Below are 21,534 nucleotides of genomic sequence, written 5' to 3'. Positions count from 1 at the left end.
GTTCTAGATGTCAGCAGAGTTTATTCATCAGAACCTAACTGGAAAAAAATGTGTCCTGGACACTTAAGAAGTTTCTATTTCTCCTGGAAATGAGGAAACTACAAAATATAACTCGTTAGGTAAAATAATGTAATCACTTGTTTTCTGGGAACCTCCATCTCCACAGTTACCAAGAGGTCTGTTTTTATACTCACCTTTCCCACTTGAATTTATTATTAAGTTATTATCATTTTAGGGCTTTTATTTTTCCTATTTATTCTTCTCTAGTGATTGCAAGGGTTTGTCTTTTGTTCTGCAAGTGGCACTAGACTATCACATTTCCCTCCCAACGATGATATAGAAGACTGACAGTAACAAAACTCAGGATATCAGTTGCCCAGCTCACAGTGACAAATGTCACTCCCAGCAGGAGGAATGCCTGTGATATCTCTCCAGAGCACATCTTTCCCTCATAGGTGAAGCAGAAGTAGTACATAGGTGCTATCGGGGTACAGGGAGACAAAGAACCTTGAGGAACATTTTATCCCAGCCACAGTGAATGAAGAAGCTGGAGATACATTCTTCTATACAGTAAACCCTAAAGACTGCATTACCAAGTTCTCCCAACTTGTGCCTCTCTGCCCGGGGATACCAGGGGCACCAGAGGCACTAGAACTTGGATTTTCAGATTTTCAAAACTTTCCTAGGAAAATGCAATCCCTATCCTGGATTGGGACAGTCTCTGTAGAAATGTTAATGAAACTGATTTGCTGCTGCTGCTAAGTCGCTTCAGTCGTTTCCGACTCTGTGCGACCCTATAGACGGCAGCCCACCAGGCTCCTCTGTCCCTGGGATTCTCCAGGCAAGAACGCTGGAGTGGGTTGCCATTTCCTTCTCCAATGCATGAAAGTGAAAAGTGAAAGTGAAGTCACTCAGTCGTGTCCAACTCTCAGCGACCCCATGGACTGGAGCCTACGAGGCTCCTCCATCCATCTGATTTAGCTCCAGATAAATCTTTCTCAGTGTGGCCTGGATTCATCTTTGACTCTATCTGATAGCCATCAAATCTCAGTTCTCCTGGAATAGCTTGCTATCACCACCCACAGATGACAGCATTCCATTCTTCCTCTGGCAACAGATTTTAAACTACAAGGCAGGAGAGAATACCACTGAGAGTACAGGAAGTGGAAGAGAATTTTACTACAATCACAAAAATGTTGGAAATTTTGGTGCCTGTCACTGTCTTTTCTACTTTTTCCATTAATTCCAGCTCTAGAAAATTATGCCCATATATATTTGCTAGCACTAGCTGCTCCTGGGTGCCTCTTATCTGATCTCTATTAAGAGAAGACTTAAAGCCCTGAGACGATCCCAAGGCCAAGCCTCCTTACTGTACTTACTGTATACTACATGAAGCAGGAAGTCTGAGAGGCCAGTGGATCTGTACACAGATCTATTATCAGACAAGACTGCTCATGGTTTTCCTTACTGACTCTGCAGGGAAAATTCTCTCCAAGAAGTCCATTCCTTTCAGAGGTAACACAGTCCATTAAAAAGACTTTTCTCATCTGATGGAAAGTCTTCAATTGATTCTGATTTGTATGCCTGGACTGACTGAGCTGAGAAGAAGGGTTTCCAGGAGGTAGAAGCAGGTCCCTAAGGAGGAGGAAGTTTGTTAAGTGACTCTCAAGTTCACAATAGTGATTGAAAATCCAAAGGTTGGTTTGTTTTCCATTTACTATCTCTACAGAAGGATCCAAAACTAGAATGCAAGGACTATGGCCGAAACAACCTCACATGATTTTTTCTTTGTAACTGTTCTCGATTAATTTAATAAACATTCATTCATCTATTCATTCAGCAAATATTTATAATCTACTTATGATCTCATAGTGGTTTTTTGTGGAAACACTTTGCCGCCCTCGCAAGTTCTGGTTTCATGGTAACCTCTCTCGTTGCTTCCTTGGGATCCAGACCTACATATCTAACTGCCTTCTAATTGACCATCTGGGTTTTCTCAGAAGTTTCAGCTGTGTTCAAGGCCCAGTTCATTAGCTTTCCTCACAGACCAGGTTCTCTTTCTGGGTTTTTTTGGTGGGATTTTTTTTTTTTCTTTATATACATATATATGTATATGTACATATATAAAGGTCCGTCTAGTCAAGGCTATGGTTTTTCCAGTGGTCATGTACGGATGTGAGAGTTGGACTATGAAGAAAGCTGAGCGCCGAAAAATTGATGCTTTTGAATTGTGGTGTTGGAGAAGACTCTTGAGAGTCCCTTGGACTGCAAGGAGATCCAACCAGTCCATTCTAAAGGAGATCAGTCCTGGGTGTTCATTGGAAGGACTGATGCTAAAGTTGAAACTCCAATACTTTGGCCACCTCATGTGAAGAGTTGACTCATTGGAAAAGACCCTGATGCTGGGAGGGATTGGGGGCAGGAGGAGAAGGGGACGACAGAGGATGAGATGGCTGGGTGGCATCACTGACTCGATGGATGTGAGTTTGAGTAAACTCCAGGAGTTGGTGATGGACAGGAGTGCCTGGCGTGCTGGGGTCGCAAAGAGTCGGACACAACTGAGCGACTGAACTGAACTGAACTGAACTGATATATGTACATGTGTATATGTACATATACGTATATATATATCCTTACACTTGGTACTGCTTTCTTATTTGTGAGTTCGCTTTTCCTGTTTCTCTCTGGTGAAAATTTATCCAGCCTATAAAATCCGCTTCAAATGCTATTTCCTTGATGCATCTTTTCTGGACACCTCGTGGGCCAGTGGTTCTCAGAAAAGGACGTTATTTGTATTGAAGTGTGTCATGGGCAGCAGAGAAGCTTTTAACATGACACATATCTTTGAGGATCACTGCCTGTTGGCCTTATATTTCTCCTTGATTCGACCTTCTCTTCAAGCACTGAAGAAAAATTTTAGTTCAGTACTTGCTTGCTACACTGACTGGTAGACTCTGTAGACTCTGTGCTTCTTGAGAGTAAAGCCTGGATATTCTAATTCTACAGCACACAATAGGTTCTCATTTAATGCATTTGTAGTCTTTCCAACATATGGCATTCCAAAAACACTTCATGAGGATCTTGCTGACAGAGAAATAAGGTGAAATGGTGTTTTCTTGTTTGTTTAGTTTTCTCTCACTGGGACTAAGGTAATTACTATCAGCCTGCCATACTACAAGGCTAGTAGGCTAAAACAGCAAAAATATCGGGAAGGCTGTTCATAAGATTGACTTGAGACAAAACCCTGAAATGAGGGGCTGCAGGGGAGTGCTCCTACCCTGCTCTTCTCCCCCTCTCATCCTAACTGTCTAATACTTGTTTCCTTCTCTCACACTACAGGCCTCCCACCTGGATTCTTCCTTTTCTTCCTACACCCTCATTCTTCTTGTGCTCCTGCCCTTCCATTTCTCCCTTTCATAGGGTGTTCTCATAAGGACCCTTCCAAACACTTTCCAGAATTTTTGGGCAACCAGTTAAGTGGCAGACACTGCTAACCAACTGGAGCCGGCTCAGGCATGGCACTTCAGAGTCAGGAGGGGAACTTGCCGATTTTGGATAAATCGAGGGACATTTACAAAAGCAAAACCCCATCCACACGTGCTCCAGGTAGCAGGAGAGAATTCCCAGTTCCCAACCCTTCTTAGCCATAAGTGGGAGGGGAAGGGTTCCTTAGAGGAAAGTCAGACAAGATGGAGACTTCTTTTTAAGCTATGAGATTTCTCAATTTGCACATAAATTATCTGAATCCAGGCAAAATAGACTTGGGATACACGGCAAGAGGGGAAATGTGTTCTATCTGGACGACTGAATCAGAAGTCTCTCCCCATCTCATTCCTTTTTTTTTTTTCTTAATTGTGTAAACGAACTGCTGGGTTTTCTCTAGGTGAGACTCAGAGAAACCAAGAAGAGCAGAAACGGAGGCAAAGACAATGAAGAGATCCGGGGGGCTGGACGCTCAGAAACGCAGAGGAGACGCGCGCAGGCCAGAGAAGACGGGCGAACAGCCACGCAGGCAAGCAGGCAGGCACAGGGCTCGGCGGCGGTCGCCTCCGACAGCCAGGGACCTCCACCGCTGGCAGGAGTCCTGGGTGGGACCGAGATGGCGCGGCCCCGCCTGGAGAGAGGGAATGACGGACAGTCGGTGCCTTCCAATCGCGTCCTTCAAAGTGTGCGGGGCAGGCCAATGAGCTGACTGCTGTGGCCAGCGCGGGGCGCAGGCCCCGGCACAGTGCTGGCAGGCTGTGGCTGGGGCCGCGAGCGGGGAGCGCGGCGTGGCGCTGCTCGCCGATACCGGCGACGACGAGTCCAGAGCCCTCGGCCAGGAGCCTAGCTAACCGGGGGACCGGGGCCCAGGGCCGCGGCGGCTGCGGCTGAAGGACGATGGCAGCGCCCGCCGGGGCCGGAGCACTGATTGCATCCCCAGACCGCCGGCGCTGTCTGTGGTCGGTGCTGGCGGCGGCGCTCGGGCTCTGTGAGTGATGCCGGGGCCAGAGCGGGGGCGGCGGGACCTGGTGGCCGGCCTGGCGATTGCGGGGCGCAGGGGTGGGGAGGGGGCGCGGCCTGCTTGCCCTGGGGCCTGGGGAACTGAGCTGACGGGCGGGGAGTGCGGGCCCGCAACCGGCTGGAGAGGCGCGGAGCCTCTTTCTTCTTCCTGGATCCCTGCGTGTAGAGGAGGCAGGGAGAATTTACCACTTTGGTCATTTTGGGGGGCTTTCTGGGGAGCGGGCCTGGCGGGCGGCTGCACTGTGCCTTCGCTGAGTCGCCCACCTTCTCCGCTTGGTGACTCTGGGTCGCCCAGGCCCGATTCCGGTTCAGGAACCCAGGCTTCTGGCATTCTCCACCTTTGGGAGTCGGCGGAAGGTTGCACTGTTTTCTTCTGTGGGGCCTTTGTTGGTTTGTTTTCCTGTTGAACGACTTTTGTTTTACCTTGTTGGTTCCATTTCCAGTGCTCTCCAATCCGTTTTTTAAGTCTCGGAGATGGAAGGGCCCCAGAGTTTCATATCTTACCTCTGTAACCTGCAGAGCACCAAGAAGAAATTAGCATTACTTCTGGGTTAGGGTGCAAAGAGCTGAAATACCACTGGAATGAGCTGGCTTAACAGAGTTTCATGAAATCCATAATAATTCCAGACATAGTCACCATAGTTTGACAAGACATAGGATATTAAAAGGCACATCTGTCGTTGTAAAAAAAAAAAAAATCCACATTTTTTCCTTTGCCAGATATCGTAAGTGAGATATAAGGTTAAAAACTTAAGGGTGGATTTACTGAATTGGATGAATTGTTTTACGGACATCTGCAGTGGTGTCTGCCACAGAACGTTTTTGTGTATTGTTGCTCTAAGCAGTGAACTTGTTGCTGTCTCAGAATGTGGTTAAGTTATGGTCATAAAGAGAGCCAGCTCCTAAGAAACCATGGAGATTTGTTCATTTCTTTGTTTTGCAAAAATATCAGTTGCATCACTATGTCTGAACATGAAAAACTCAATAATAACTTTCACAGAAAAGCCCTGTATGTAATTTTTGGAGCCAGGAAAAATATTTAATGAATGACTTCAGGAGCTATAAAGTATAAATGTAAAAGTCCCTTCACTCTCTGGTGGTTGATAGGTGAAGATATGCTTTGTATATATAAGACAATCCATTCTGTATAAATGTCTCTTCTGAAGGGGGGGAAATGGTTAGGAGCATGTGTTTTTTGTTGGTGGTGGTGGTGATGGTAATATTCCTGTTTTAGTGAACAAGTAGAAAATAGCTTAAAACTAATGTGTATCAGAAATCTTGTTTATTCAGACAGAATTATTATGCATGAGAAGCTGACCTCTGTCTTTACTGAGGACAAAAGCAGTGAGAGAAATCTTAAACTCAGAGTACTAAAAAGTAGCTGAACTGAAGAAATAAATATTAATAGATATGAATACAAAAAGATCATCAGAATTACATCAATACATACCTTGGACATAGCTAGCTCTTCAGTAATGGAAGATGAATGCTGATGTCTGAAAGTCAGCAGCTGTTGTTATTGGTCAATTTTAGAAAACGATTGAATGTCTCTTCTTTCAGGTTACCTTTTCTTGTCATGAATACTATACATAGCAGTTCATGTTTTACAGAAAGCCTTCTTAAGTTTGATCTAGATGCAGTTATTCCACAAACATTTACTAATCGTTTTTTAAGTACTAAGCACCGAAAATATTCTAGGAAAGATAGTCGCTGGCCTCACATAATTTGCAGTTCAGTGGGAGAAACAAAATGTGATAAGCAATAGAAGAAGTCTTTCATTAATGGCTTATTGTAAAAGCACAGAGGAGAGTCATCATCTCAGACTGAATTTCAGACTGCTAAAAGAAAGGGATGCTTGAATTAAGTAGGAATTGGGAGAAAACAGTATATGCAGATTCATGAATGAACCCGTTGGTCAGTCAGCATGGTGAGAGGTTGGAGTGTATAAGAGAGATGGTGGGAGTTGAGGCAGGAGACCCAGCCAGAGGCTCTAAATCCCAATGGACCTTGTTTGCCATTAATAAGGCTGAATTTTATCCTAAGGGTATAGAGAGCCTGTGAAGGATTTCTCTGACTATTGAGATGTGAAAGGTGTGTTTGAATGATGTGAGGCTGAAGAAACCAGAGTGTTATGTAAGAAACAAGAGCAGAGGATTGAAGACCTGAATTAAAATGGTGAGTTATGAAGAGAGGACATATCCACAAGCTTGTTAGAGGACATATCCACGAACTTGTTACAAAGTAAATTTGATGGAGCTTGGAAATTGATTTGATGTGGACTTAAAAGATGATCCTAAGTTTCATGCTTAGGAAGCTGGGCATAGTTCTGCAAAGTTATGCTTTTCACAGATGAAGAATATGGGATGAGGGAAAAGGAGTGTTGGAGGAAGAGGATGATGAAGTTACTTTTGGATATGTTGAGTTTAAGATGCTGCTGAAATATCTCAATAGAAATGGGACAGTTGGGTAGATGTTTCAGTTGGGTGGGTGAGAAGAAAGTTCTGGAAGGAGATATGGACCTGGGAGGCTTTATGTGGGTAGTAGTTAAAGCTATGGGTTGCTTGGATGAGGTCAGCAAGGGAGAGAGTCCTTGAAGGAAATACTAGAAGGCCAAGAACAGAGTTCTGGGGTGTATGGAACCTGAGAAGGAGACTCGAGTAAGAGAGGAACCAGAAGAGTGCTGTCTTGGAAACAGAGTGTGAAGTTTTAAGGGAGTTTTAACTGTGTTAGATGAAGAGTGTGAACACTTCAAGGATTCACTGAATTTGGCAATTGGAATGTCTTTGGTAAGCTTTAGGTAGGCTTGAATACACAGAACATGAAGAAGAAATCTCAGTAATTTGCACCACCCACTCCAATAAATGGCACCATCATCCATCTAATTGCTCAACCCAGAAACCTAGGATCCACCGTAATTAACTTCCTATCCTTCAGTCCCCACATCCATTCAGTTCTTCCATTTCCAAAATACCTCTAGGACTCACCCACTTTTTTTTTCCCTCACCTACTTTTTTCCGATTGGTCTACTCCTAGATTTTTGATCGAAATCACTGTCATTTCTTGGCTGTTACTGTGGTTAACAGTAGTCTCCCAGCTGGTCTTCCCATTTCCCCCTTGCGTCTTTTTAGTTCCTTCTTTACACAACCGCAAGAATGATTTTTATAAAAATGCAAATCAGTTCATGTAGCTTTCTTGTTTGAAATTCTTAATGGCTTCTCATTGCATCCTGAATGACATTCCAACTTCTTCCTGTGGCCTACAGATCTCTACATGATCTGGCTTCTGCCTGTCACTCTGACTTCAAATTTTGCCCCTTGCTCACTATATCCAAGCCATGCTGCCATCTTTCTTGGAGAAGGAAATGGTAACCCACTCCAGTGTTCTTGCCTAGAGATTCCTGTGGACAGAGGAGCCTGGTTGGCTGCTGTCCATGGGATCACACAGAGTCAGACACGACTGAGGCAACTTAGCATGCATGCATAATCTGGAGAAGGAAATGGCAACCCACTCCAGTGTTCTTGCCTGAAGAATCCCAGGGATGGGGTAGCCTGGTGGGCTGCCGTCTGTGGGGTCGTACAGAGTCAGATATGACTGAAGTGACTTAGCGGCGGCAGCAGCCATCTTTCTGCTCTTCGACACTCATTCCCATCTCAGGTCCTTTGCACTTGATCCCTGAAGTGCTCTGTCCCCAGAACTGCCCAGAGCTGTCTCATTTTCATCAGTGAGGCCTTAGCCTAACTGTCATTTCCTTAGAGAGGCCTTCTCCAATCACCCTATCCAGTGGGGTTCCCTGTTATTTCTTCAGTTCAGTTCAATTCAGTCGCTCAGTTGCGTCCGACTCTTTGCGACCCTGTGAATTGCAGCACGCCAGGCAATGGCACCCCACTTCAGTACTCTTGCCTGGAAAATCCCATGGACGGAGGAGCCTGGTGGGCTACAGTCCATGGGATCGCTAAGAGTTGGACACGACTGAGTGACTTCACTTTCACTTTTCACTTTCATGCATTGGAGAAGGAAATGGCAACCCACTCCAGTGTTCTGGCCTGGAGAATCCCAGAGACGGGGGAGCCTGGTGGGTTGCCATGTATGGGGTCGCACAGAGTTGGTCACAACTGAAGCGACTTAGCAGCAGCAGCAGCAGCAGGCCTCCCTGTCCATCACCAACTCCCCGAGTTCACCCAAACTCATGTCCATCGAGTCGGTGATACCATCCAGCCATCTCATCCTCTGTTGTCCCCTTCTCCTCCTGCCTCCAATCCCTCCCATCATCAGAGTCTTTTCTAATAAGTCAACACTTCGCATGAGGTGGCCAAAGTATTGGGAGTTTCAGCTTTAGCATCATTCCTTCCAATGAACACCCAGGACTGATCTCCTTTAGAATGGACTGGTTGGATCTCCTTGCAGTCCAAGGGACTCTCAAGAGTCTTTTCCAACACCACAGTTCAAAAGCATCAATTCTTCAGCACTCAGCTTTCTTCATATTCCAACTTTCACATCCGTACATGACCACTGGAAAAACCATAGCCTTTACTAGACGGACCTTTGCTGGCAAAGTAATGTCTCTGCTTTTCAATATGCTGTCTAGGTTGGTCATAACTTTTCCTTCCCAGGAGTAAGCGTCTTTTAATTTCATGGCTGCAATCACCATCTGCAGTGATTTTGGAGCTCCCCAAAATAAAGTCTGACACTGTTTCCACTGTTTCCCCATCTGTTTCCCATGAAGTAATGGGACCAGATGCCATGATCTTAGTTTTCTGAATGTTGAGCTTTAAGCCAACTTTTTCACTCTCCTCTTTCACACTCATCAAGAGGCTTTTTAGTTCCTCTTCACTGCCATAAGGGTGGTGTCATCTGCATATCGAAGGTTATTGATATTTCTCTCGGCAATCTTGATTCCAGCTTGTGCTTCATCCAGCCTAGCATTTCTCATGATGTACTCTGCATATAAGTTAAATAAGCAGGGTGACAATATACAGCCTTGATGTACTCCTTTCCCTATTTGAAACCAGTCTGTTGTTCCATGTCCAGTTCTATCTGTTGCTTCCTGACCTGCATACAGATTTCTCAAGAGGCAGGTCAGGTGGTCTGGTATTCCCATCTCTTTCAGAATTTTCCAGTGTTTGTTGTGGTCCACACAGTGAAAGCTTTTGGCATAGTCAATAAAGCAGAAGTAGATGTTTTTCTGGAACTCTCTTGCTTTTACGATGATCCAGTGGATGTTGACAGTTTGATCTCTGGTTCCTCTGCCTTTGTGACTATTTGTAGTGCCTAAATTGAGAAATTATCATCTTTTCCTGGGACCTTTATATCTTTGCTGTTAAGCTTCTATTTATAAAATCTTTTTGAATGCATGTGGGCTGCCATATATAAAGGGCTTCCCTGGTGGCTCAGACAATAAAGCGTCTGTCTGCGATGCAGGAGACCCGGGTTCAATCCCTGGGTTGGGAAGATCCCCTGGAGAAGGAAATGGCATCCTTCCAGTACTCTTACCTGGAAACTCCCTGGATGGAGGAGCCTGGTAGGCTACTGTCCATGGGGTCCCAAAGAGTTGGACATGACTGAGTGACTTCACTTGACTTGGGCTGCTATAATTTTTTATTCATTTATAACTTTACCTTGGTTCCATTAGACCTTTATCCAAGAAGAGAAAGATGGTTTCACTGATAAATTCTCTTTCAGTGAATTCTATTTTTTTTTCTTCCCGTCCAAACTCAGAGTCTCCTAAGAAATTAGGATCTTTTGTAATACCTTTGATCTGCTGTCAGAGCCTGTGGCTTGAATAGATTTCCAACAGCTGTGATACATTGTACCTAGTTCTTCAGTTCAGTTCAGCCGCTCAGTTGTGTCTGACTTTTTGCGACCCATGAATTGCAGCACACCAGGCCTCCCTGTCCATCACCAACTCCCAGAGTTCACTCAGACTCACGTCCATCGAGTCAGTGATGCCATCCAGCCATCTCATCCTCTGTCGTCCCCTTCTCCTCCTGCCCCCAATCCCTCCCAGCATCAGAGTCTTTTCCAATGAGTCAACTCTTCGCATGAGGTGGCCAAAGTACTGGAGTTTCAGCTTTAGCATCATTCCTTCCAAAGAAATCCCAGGGCTGATCTCCTTCAGAACGGACTGGTTGGATCTCCTTGCAGTCCAAGGGACTCTCAACAGTCTTCTCCAACACCACAGTTCAAAAGCATCAATTCTTCGGCGCTCAGCCTTCTTCACAGTCCAACTCTCACATCCATACATGACCACTGGAAAAACCATAGCCTTGACTAGATGGACCTTTGTTGGCAAAGTAATGTCTCTGCTTTTCAATATGCTATCTAGGTTGGTCATAACTTTCCTTCCAAGGAGTAAGCGTCTTTTAATTTCATGGCTGCAGTCACCATCTGCAGGGATTTTGGAGCCCAGAAAAATAAAGTCTGACACTGTTTCCACTGTTTCCCCATCTAGTTCCCATGAAGTGATGGGACCAGATGCCATGATCTTTGTTTTCTGAATGTTGAGCTTTAAGCCAACTTTTTGACTCTCCACTTTCACTTTCCTCAAGAGGCTTTTGAGTTCCTCTTCACTTTCTGCCATAAGGGTGGTGTCATCTGCATATCTGAGGTTATTGATATTTCTCCCAGCAATCTTGATTCCAGCTTGTGCTTCTTCCAGCCCAGCGTTTCTCATGATGTACTCTGCATATAAGTTAAATAAGCAGGGTGACAGTATACAGCCTTGACGTACTCCTTTTCCTATTTGGAACCAGTCGGTTGTTCCATGTCCAGTTCTAACTGTTGCTTCCTGACCTGCATACAGATTTCTCAAGAGGCAGATCAGGTGGTTTGGTATTCCCATCTCTTTCAGAATTTTCCACAGTTTATTGTGATCCACACAGTCAAAGGCTTTGGCATAGTCAAGAAAGCAGAAATAGATGTTTTTCTGGAACTCTCTTGCTTTTTCCATGATCCAGAGGATGTTGGCAATTTGATCTCTGGTTCCTCTGCCTTTTCTAAAACCAGCTTGAACATCAGGAAGTTCACGGTTCACATATTGCTGAAGCCTGGCTTGGAGAATTTTGAGCATTACTTTACTTGCATGTGAGATGAGTGCAATTGTGCGGTAGTTTGAGCATTCTTTGGCATTGCCTTTCTTTGGAATTGGAATGAAAACTGACCTTTTCCAGTCCTGTGGGTTTAACTAATTGGGGTTAGAGATACAATATGTCTTTGCTGAGCCTGGGTTATTTATTGTTGTAGATGAGATTGACCCATAGAATGAAATCCATGACTTAAGCTTGTTAGTACTGTGCTGTAATCAACTAAACAAATGTTGATGAATTTGCAGTGAACATGGTCTGTACCGAGACTGTGATAGTCTATAATACTTTGGGATCTTGTGAGTTTGTTATGTGCAATTTAAAGTCATTTTTTAAATGCTTTTTATCAAAGTTAAGAAATGTATTCTTTTCTCGCCAAACATTGAACGTCAGCATGCAGTTATGTAAACTTAACCCTGTGCTTCTTCCAGATAACACTTGAAAAGATAAAGGTGCTTTATTGTAGGCTAAGCTTCAGTGAGAACTTGGATGACCCTATACCAGCCTGTTTCCTACAGTTATTCACATCCAGGTCATAATTGCTATATACCCTCCTCTGAAGGATATTGCTAGGAAACATAAGTAAAGGACTCAGCTTCCTAAGAGAAAAGTATGTTAAAATGCAAATATTTGAGATCTCCTAAATGGTTAAGAAGGGTAGAGAGAAAGTGAGTAGTTAGGAGGAAATTTTGAATTAATTAACCCATTATCTTTCTAGATATAGATACAGGTATATATATCTTTCTCTTTTCAACCACGTATAACTTAGAAGTTTGGATATAAAACTAAGTTCATGTTATTTCTTTTGTTCTGCTCTCATTAATTGAGTCTGTACCATATGCCAGGCCTTTGCTAACCAATTTATATGCATTATTTCATCTCCTTACAATTCTGTGTGGTAATTACTATTTTTATTAATTTTACAGATGGAAAAACTAAGAATCAGACAGGTTGTGTAATGTGCAAAATCATTTAGCTAATGTGTAGTAGAGTTGGGACTCAAAACTGCAAAGCATATATTTGCAACCACTCTGCATTATTATGGGCTTCCCTGGTGGCTCAGATGGTAAAGAATCTGCCTGCAATGCAGGAGACCCAGGTTCAGTTCCTGCATCAGGACAATCTCCTGGAGAAGGGAATGGCAACCTACTCCAGTATTCTTGCCTGGAGAATTTCATGCACAGAGGAGCCTGGTGGGCTGTAGTCCATGGGGTCACAAGGAGTCTGACATGACTGAGTGTCCTAATGAGTAATACTTTCACTTGCTGCATTATTATAGAATTTCTGCTTCAAAGTCTCTAACCACTTTTTCAGAGGTTTCCAGGATGTCTTAAATGTTTGCAAAGAATCCTTTAACTGTCCCAGGGCATCCACCAGTGTCCTGTGTCTGTGGTCACGTTTGTGCCAAGAGCCCTGTGCCTTGATGCTGCCGACTCCAACCTAGAGGACGAAGCTGCCATGTTGAAGCCTTCCTCACTGCTGATGCAGAATTGTGCCCTACTCCTCCCTAGGGCTTGTGAATGGTGTGATTCTTGTAGTTTCTCACTCTGCTATTGCTCCCTCTGGCTAGGACACAGCATGAATCCCTTTATCCAAGTGTCTGACACCGTATAAGGCTCAGAAATGTTCCTTGCCCCTCATGTGGACCAAGCCACTAAGCCTTCCCTCCTCACTTGGGCTGAGTTTCTCCCTGGAAGCTGTGCAGATCCTTCTGCAGTTAGACTCCTGGCAGGCTTGCCTTACAGGATGTCCAAACAGGCTCAGAATGTTCAAACCAAAGCTCCTCACTGGCATCTTTCCTGGCCCTTCCACCCCACTGGCAGAGGTTCTGTAGCCCCGCTGCCTTTCTGCCTGCCTCGAGCAGGAGTTCCAGCTCTTGTCTCTTAACTCGTAGGGACTTTTGGTCTGGATCACTTTCATCTGTTTGGAATTTATTCCAAACCCCCTCCCCCAGTGAATGCAAATATAGAAGAACCCTGGTAAGGCTTGATGAACTTTATATACTAGAGAAATTAGAGAATATTTTAATAATAAGCAAAGATGATGCTGATTTGTATATGGATTTCAGAACAGAAAATGCTGAGGGGCAATTTCTCATTTCAAATTATAGGTCCACAGTTTTATCAGCAATTCTGAAATCCCAAAAGCTCTGAAAACAGAAAGTTTTTTCCTAAGTTTGATACATACTCTTTTGGCTGCAGAATTTGACCTGAACTAGTAATAGACTATTTCAATTGTGATCCACTTGGAAAAATAATCATATGTTTCACCAAAGAAACATGTTATATGTTTGATTGTGGGATGCTGTCTTACATCCGACTGGGGCTGTTGTATAATATATAGTATATGCGTTGTGTTAATTTTGTGAAATCTGAAAAATTCTACCTCCTGAAACACATCTAATACATAAAGCTAATGGCTTGCTACTTAAAACACCTTCATTCAAACTCATTTCTTAACGTATGCTAGTTTGGACCCTGCGGCCTTGTCTTTATTCAGCTGATTTAAGTATGGGAATTGATGGAGGAGATGTGACTTTCTATTTTTATGATTCAAGTTAGACTTTTATTTATGTGACCTAGAACTTTTCTGCTTACACAGATCAAATAAGAATTTGGTGGGCTGCCCACGTATATCATTTCCAGGAACACTATGATCAACTAGCCAATGCTGCCTGTCTCTGAGTCAGACTATTCTGGCTACTGCTTTCCCTCTGCTGTTGCCATGGAAATGCACTTACCTTTGGCAGCTGAGTGCTGCCACTTGGATCCAGTTCCTTCCATTGCCGTTAGGGAACATCACATCAGTGTTAGCAGTTCGCTCTGTAAGTTCTGGCCTACTGAGAGTGGTCCCAGGACTCTTCAAGGATGCTGGGGCTCTCCTCACCAATTTTTTTCTCATAGTTATTCAGAAAGGCATGTCTTTTGGACCTGGGGATGGGTGATTTGTCTTAAATGACAATCCAAATTGGGAGATTGGAATGGATGTATATGCACTAATGATACTATGTATACAATAGGTAACTAATGAGAACCTACCATACAGCACAGGGAACTCTACTCAGTGCTCTGTGGTGACCTAAATGGGAAGGAAATCCAGAAAAGTGGGGGTATATGTAAACATGTAGCTGATTCACTTTGTGCTATAGCAGAAACTAACACAACATTGTAGAGCAACTACAGTAAAATTAATTAAAAAGAAGACAAATTCCCTCTAACTTTCCAATTTCCCTGAGCCTTTGAATCCCTTCGTCTTCATTAAACCAAGGCAGATCCGGCATTTCAAGCTCATTTTCTGTGGGCCACTTTTGGCCCATGTTTTAGCCAAGGGACCAATACAGACTGTTAGCGCTGTTTCTAATGCTCTTGAATTGCAACATTAAATGCAGAATATCTGTTTAATGGGCTCTTACCAACCAATTTGGCCTGATTCAGCTTTGTGTTCCTACCACCATTGTTCTGCATACTTAGTATCCATTCTACACATGTTCCTTGGATTTCTGTCTGTTGTTATTCAGTCACTCAGTTGTGTCCAAACTCTTTGGGACCCCATGGACTGCAGCATGCCAGGCCTTCCTGTCCATCACCATCTTTTGGAGCTTGCTCCAACTCGTGTCCATTGCGTCGGTGATGCCATCCAGCTGTCTCATCCTCTGTTATCACCTTCTCCTCCTGCCTTCAGTCTTTCCCAGCATCATGGTCTTTTCCAGTGAGTCGGCTCTTTGCATCAGGTGACCACAGTATTGGAGCTTCAGCTTCAGCATCAGTCCTTCCAGTGAATATTCAGGACTGATTTTCTTTAGGATTGACTGGTTTGATCTTCTTGCAGTCCAAGGGACTCTCAAGAGTCTTTTCTAACATATCCCTGAAAGGGTTACTTATCTCCTACAGCCACAGAGCTGAGACTGCGAAAACCAAACCCAAAACTCTCATCCTGAGACTGGCTGGATTACAGAGCAATTTGAGTTGCTCTGTAATCGATGCTCCAGTTTGAAAGCATCGATTCTTCTATCTGTGTGAATTAGAAAAATCAAGTAGTTCTTTTGGAGTGTAGTGCATCTCTTCATGGGTCATACTCTGTACCTGTAGGAAGCTTCTGTGCCTTGAGGCTAGTGGTCAGTCCAGAAGCAAAGAGGAGTGGTTGGGCTGGGTGCTGAGGACACTCTTCAGTGTCTTTCACGGCAGCTGCCTCAGGGGAGTCCATTGATGTTTCCGGGCAAAGCAGGGTTAATCCCAGGCTGGGGTATGCTTATCCTGGCAGAGGAAACTCAGTCGTAGGGGCTCGCATGCCCAGCTCTCTCAGGCTTCCTGCATGGCCCTCATTATGCTCAGTGCCCCACCTTTGATAGTAGGCACCTGTGAAGTTGCAGATTCAAATTGCTGTGTAATCCAGCCAGTCTCAGGATGAGAGGTTTGGGTTTGGTTTTCGCAGTCTCAGCTCTATGGCTATAGGAGATAAGTACCCCTTTCAGGGAAGAAGTTTTCTGGTCATTTATGAGCTCTTGAGTTGGGAATTTGAATCCCTGAGCTCATCCCATTCTTTCTGACTTTGTCTAGTGACTATAGGAGAAAATTAACCTACATCATTATCCTCATTAGTTTGACAAAAAATGTTCAAAAGTGTTATATACATGGTCATCCCAAACTCCTCCTTTTGTAACTGTTTGATTAGGGATATTCATTGGTGATGGTTTGTATATCTCTGTTGCCACATTTTGCCAGGGACTATCAGTGCTCTCTTTACTAAATGGTCATTAGTGCTTTAAATCTAATCAGAGTGGAGAGCCAATTCCCCAAATTCCAGAACCAATTCAGAAAATTCATCCTTAAGATTCTGTTCTAGAAAGAAGCACCCTTGGTACCAAAATCTGTTTTAGTCAGAATTGTCACAGGACCAGCAGGATAAATGGATGGGCGCATGGATATTTTAAGTAAATGAATCACACAGTGGTCTCCACCACTTTGGGGTTGTTGTTCAGTCATTAAGTCACGCCCATCTCTTTGCAGCGCCATGGACTGCAGCACGCCAGGCTTCCCTGTCCCTCACTATCTTCCAGAGTTTGCTCAAATCCATGTCCATTGAGTTGGTGATGCTATGTAACAATCTCATTCTCTGATGCCCCCTTCTCCTGTTGCCTTCAGTCTTTCCCAACATGAGGGTCTTTTCTAGTGAGTTGACTCTTTGCATCAGGTGGCCAAAGTATTGGAGCTTAAGCTTCAGCATCAGTCCTTCCAATGAGTATTCAGTGTTGATTTCCATTACAATTGACTGGTTTGATCTCCTTGCAGTCCAAGGGAAGACTCTGAAGAGTCTTCCCCAGCACCACAGTTTGAAACCATCAATTCTTTGGTGCTCAACCTTCCTTATGGTCCAACTCTCACATCTGTACATGACTAATGGAAAAAACACAGCTTTCACTCTATGGACCTTTGTCCTCAAAGTGATGTCTTTGCCTTTTAATACTCTGTCTAGGTTTGTACAAAAAAGGTCTTAATGACCTGGATAACCACGATGGTGTGGTCACTCACCTTGAGCCAGACATCTAGAAGTGTCAAGTGGGCCTTAGGAAGCATTACTAAGAACAAAGCTAGTGCAGATGACAGAATTCCAGCTGAACTATTTCAAATCCTAAAAGATGATGCTGTTAAAGTACTGCACTCAATATACCAACAAATTTGGAAAACTCAGCAATGGCCACATGACTGGAAAATGTCAGTTTTCATTCCAATCCCAAAGAAGGGCAATGCCAAAGAATGTTCAAACTACTGTACAATTGCACTCATTTCACATCCTAGTAAGGTAATGCTCAAAATCCTTCAAGCTAGGCTTCGATAGTACATGAACCAAGAACTTCCAAATATACAAACTGGATTTAGAAAAGGCAGAGGAACCAGAGATTAAATTGCCAATATCTGTTGGATCATAGAAAAAGCAAGAGAATTCCAGAAAAACTCTGCTTTTGCTTCACTGACTACACTAAAGCCTTTGACTGTATGGATCACAACAAACTGTGGAAAATTTTTAAAGAGATGGGAATACCAGACCACCTTACCTGCCTCCTGTGAAACCTGTATGGAGATCAAGAAGCAACAGTTAGAACAGGACATGGAACAACAGATTGGTTCAAAATTGGGAAAGGAGTATGTCAAGGCTGTATATTGTCACCCTGCTCATTTAACTTACATGCAGAGTGTGTGCATGTGTCATATTCAGAGTGTGTCATGTTCAGAGTGTGTCAGTCATGTTCAACTCTTGGCGAGCCTGTGGACTGTAGCCCACCAGGCTTCTCGGTGGGATTCTCCAGGGAAGAATATTGGAGTGGGTTGGCATACCCTCCTCCGGGGGAACTTCCTGATCCAGGGATCTAACCATCATCTCGTATGCATTGGCAGGCAGGTTCTTTACCGCTAGCACCACCTGTGAATCCCATCTGTAGAGTACATCATGCGAAGTGTAGATGATACTACCCTGATGGTAGAAAGCAAAGAGGAACTAAAGAGCCTCTTGATGAAGGTTAAAGAGGAGAGTGAAAAGCTGGATTAAAACTCAGCTTTCAGAAAACGAAGATCATGGCATCTGGTCCCATCACTTCGTGGCAAATAGATGGGGAAAAAATGAAAACAATGACAGACTTTATTTTCTTGGCCTCCAAAATCACTGTGTACAGTGACCACAGCCAAGAAATTAAAAGATGCTTGCTCCTTGGAAGAAAAGCTATGACAAACCTAGGCAGCGTATTAAAAAACAAAGACATCACTTTGCCAACAAAGATCTGTATAGTCAAAGCTATGTATTTTCCAGTAGTCATGTATGGATGTGAGAGTTGGTCCATAAAGAAAACAATGCTGTGGAATTGTTCTTCTGAACTGTGGTGCTGAAGATGACTCTTGAGAGTCCCTTAGACTGCAAGGAGAGCAAATCAGTCAATCCTAAAGAAAATCAACTCTGAATATTCATTGGAAGTACTGATACTAAAACTGAAGCTCCAGTACTTTGGCTACCTGATGCAAAGAGCTGACTCATTGGAAAAGACCCTGATGCTGGGAAAGATTGAAGGCAGGAGCAGAGGGAGGGGTGACAGAGGATGAGATGGTTGGGTGGCATCACCGACTCAATGGACATGAGTTTGAGCAAACTCCCAGAGTTAGTGACGGATGGGGAAGCCTGGCATGCTACAGTCCATGGGGTCGCAGAGTCTGACATAACTTAGTGACTGAACCTAACATTTAGGGAAGATAATCTGCTTTACTCGGACTCTGCCAGTTTCATTGGCAATCTCATCAAAAAACACACCTTCATAAAAACATTCACAATAGTCTTTCAACAAAGATTATTGACCCAGTTGGTGGCTCAGCCAAGTTGACACATAAAATTAACCACCATATCAGTAATGAATTATGAAAGATAAGCTGTAGGAGGAGATCTCAAATAGTTGATTTCCCTTCACTGTAAACAGTTCTCTTCCTTGCTCTATTTTAGCACTTCTCACGTCTCAAGTCAATGTGATCTGACTTCTGCCTCCTGTCATCTGTTTGACACTTTAATAAATGCTCAGACAATAAAGAAACTGCCTACAGTGCTGGAGACTTGGGTTTGATCCCTGGGTTGGGAAGATCCCCTGGAGAAGGGCGTGGCAACCCACTCCACTATTGCCTGGAGCATCCCACGGAGAGCGAAGCCTGGTGGGCTACACAGTCCATGGGGTCGCAAAGAGTTGGACACGACTGAGCAACTTTCACACACACACACACCTGAGGTTGCCAAATCAACTGACCTATTTCATGTCTTTCTTTCTGGACTTCTTTGCTTCCTTTACATTGTTGACCGCTCTAATCTTATTTCCTTTTTCTTTGTGACGTTACTTCTGATTCTCATCTCTCTTCACTGTCTGTTCTAAGCATTCCCCCAGCACCAGCCTGTGCCCTAATATTGATTTTTCCTTCGGTTCTGCTCTCAGCCATCTGCTGGTCTCATCATGCTCATCTTTAGTGATCGCATCTAGTTTTTTTTTTTCTTTATTGCAATTCATATCTGGCAGATAAAGCAGTTGATAAAGATTTATTAAATAAATGGTGACTCCCAAATATATCTCCAGTTCTTTGAACTGCAGACTGTTACCCACTGAATGTCCAGAAGCAAGTTAGACTTCCTGTTCTTAAAATTCAGCTCCATGTGTCTGTCCTTTCCAAACTGTGCCTCTGCTTCAGTCCACTGGCCATGTTCTCAGAGTTTCCCACTGTCCCGTTTGCCTTTCTCTCAGACACCTACGACTAAAACTTGAACATCATCTTAGAATCCTTCCTTTTCCTCACCCCACCTCCATGGATTTAACTGGAGTCCTCCCAGTGTTCACCTTCTTTTTCTGAATCCATCTCTTCTTTCCGTTGTATTAGCTGCCAATCTTTTTAAGTCCAGATGACTGCAGGAGCCTCCTAATTGGTCTCCCTAATGCTAGTCATGTTCCCCTCTGGACTACCCTCCCAGGTGTTGCCAGAGGGATCTCTTGTGGACAGACTTAATTGTGCTGCCCTTCAGCTAAGACCCTCCATCCCTCTCCATTATCTCCAGGATAAGCTTAGGTCCTTAGCTTCTGCCATTAGCTTCCTTGCACTTTGTTTACAGCGTTTCTGCATGATTCACTATTTTGTCTCCTTGGTTTTCTGTATGGTATGTTCACTCTGCCTGTTGATTACCCTTCTCCCTATTTATTTACCTGGCTACGTCTATGTAGCCTTCCCATCTCAAGTGCAAACTCATCTGGCAGATATTCTGCAGTAAGGCCAAGTGCCCTGCCTCTAAGCTTCTACTCTGTCATTTTATCTAACATTATCTTTTTATATGATCGTTTCACTAAATGCAGAGCTGTGCCTTATCCGTCTTTAGGTTTTCATTGCTTAACACACTACCTAGAATGTAGTGGTAAGTATTTAGTGGCTAGCAGGTGAACTGTTGAACAGAATCCCATGTGGGAACTATAAACATTAGAGCAGAGAGTGAGTGCAAACAGGAAGGTAGGTCCTCCCAGAACTTGGAACCTCAAGATCTAGGGAGCAGTCATTTGACAGTGATATGGCTCAGAAGAGAAACTAACCAAACTCTCAAGAGCATCGTATCCAATAAGGATATCATGTCAGCTTATTGAGTTTCGGTGAGTATATAAATGCTGGGGTGTTAGAATGTTTAAGTGGATTGAGTTGTTAATGTATTTTTCTGCCTGTGCAGAGACAGACTATCCTCACAAGAGTGCCCAGGGATTATAGGATCAACTCAATGGATGTGTTGACCATGATGGCTTTAGTCATTGAGCTGAAACACGCCTCCCTCCACGATTAGGCATATAAGTGACAGACACATTGGATTGGTTGAGTCACTCCCTTCACTGGAGAGTGCTGTCACATGCTAACAGTGATACTTTAGACATGAGGGGACAACCTCAAAACCTTAATTGGAAACCTTGAGCATTTCCTGCATCTTGAAAGTTTTCCTAGACGGAGAGCCTGTGATACAGAGTGTATAACTCTACAGATGACCAACATTATTCATTGAATGTGGATACTTATTCTTTTTTAAAAAAATATATTAGTTTATTTTTATTTTTGACTGCATCGGGTCTTAGTTGAGGCACACATTGAGACTCGGGGCTTCTCTTTAATTGTGGCGCAGGAACTCCAGAGCGCATGGGCTCTGGAGCTGTGGCCTGCAGGCTTAGTGCCCGACCAGGGATGGAAGCCTCATCCCCTGCATTGGAGGGCAGATTCTTAGCCACTGGACTACCAGGGGAGTCCCGATACTTTTTCTTTCAAATTCATTGACCTTCCTTTTTGTTTTTTAAATAATCAGTTCTGGGGCTTCCCTGGTGGCTCAGTGGTAAAGAATCCGCCTGCCAATGCAGGAAACACGCTTTCAGTACCTGATCTGGGAGGATCCCACATGCCTTAGAACAGCTAAACCC

General features: G+C 43.9%; 1 protein-coding gene across 1 annotated transcript in view; it reads left to right on the top strand.

The window, feature by feature from the left end:
• Positions 1–4,190: 4,190 nt before the first annotated feature.
• MPZL1 (myelin protein zero like 1) overlaps positions 4,191–21,534 on the top strand; it is an 81,843-nt gene continuing 64,499 nt past the window's right edge. Inside the window, exon 1 of the mRNA XM_027526477.1 lies at positions 4,191–4,471. Coding sequence (XP_027382278.1) covers positions 4,381–4,471 — 91 coding nt within the window. The 5' untranslated portion in view covers positions 4,191–4,380. The remainder of the gene's footprint in view (positions 4,472–21,534) is intronic.

This window comes from Bos indicus x Bos taurus, chromosome 3 (assembly GCF_003369695.1).
Source record: "Bos indicus x Bos taurus breed Angus x Brahman F1 hybrid chromosome 3, Bos_hybrid_MaternalHap_v2.0, whole genome shotgun sequence".
Lineage (NCBI taxonomy): Eukaryota > Metazoa > Chordata > Mammalia > Artiodactyla > Bovidae > Bos > Bos indicus x Bos taurus.
The sequence above is the reverse complement of the archived record's forward strand: the minus strand, read 5'-3'. Positions and strand labels throughout refer to the sequence as shown.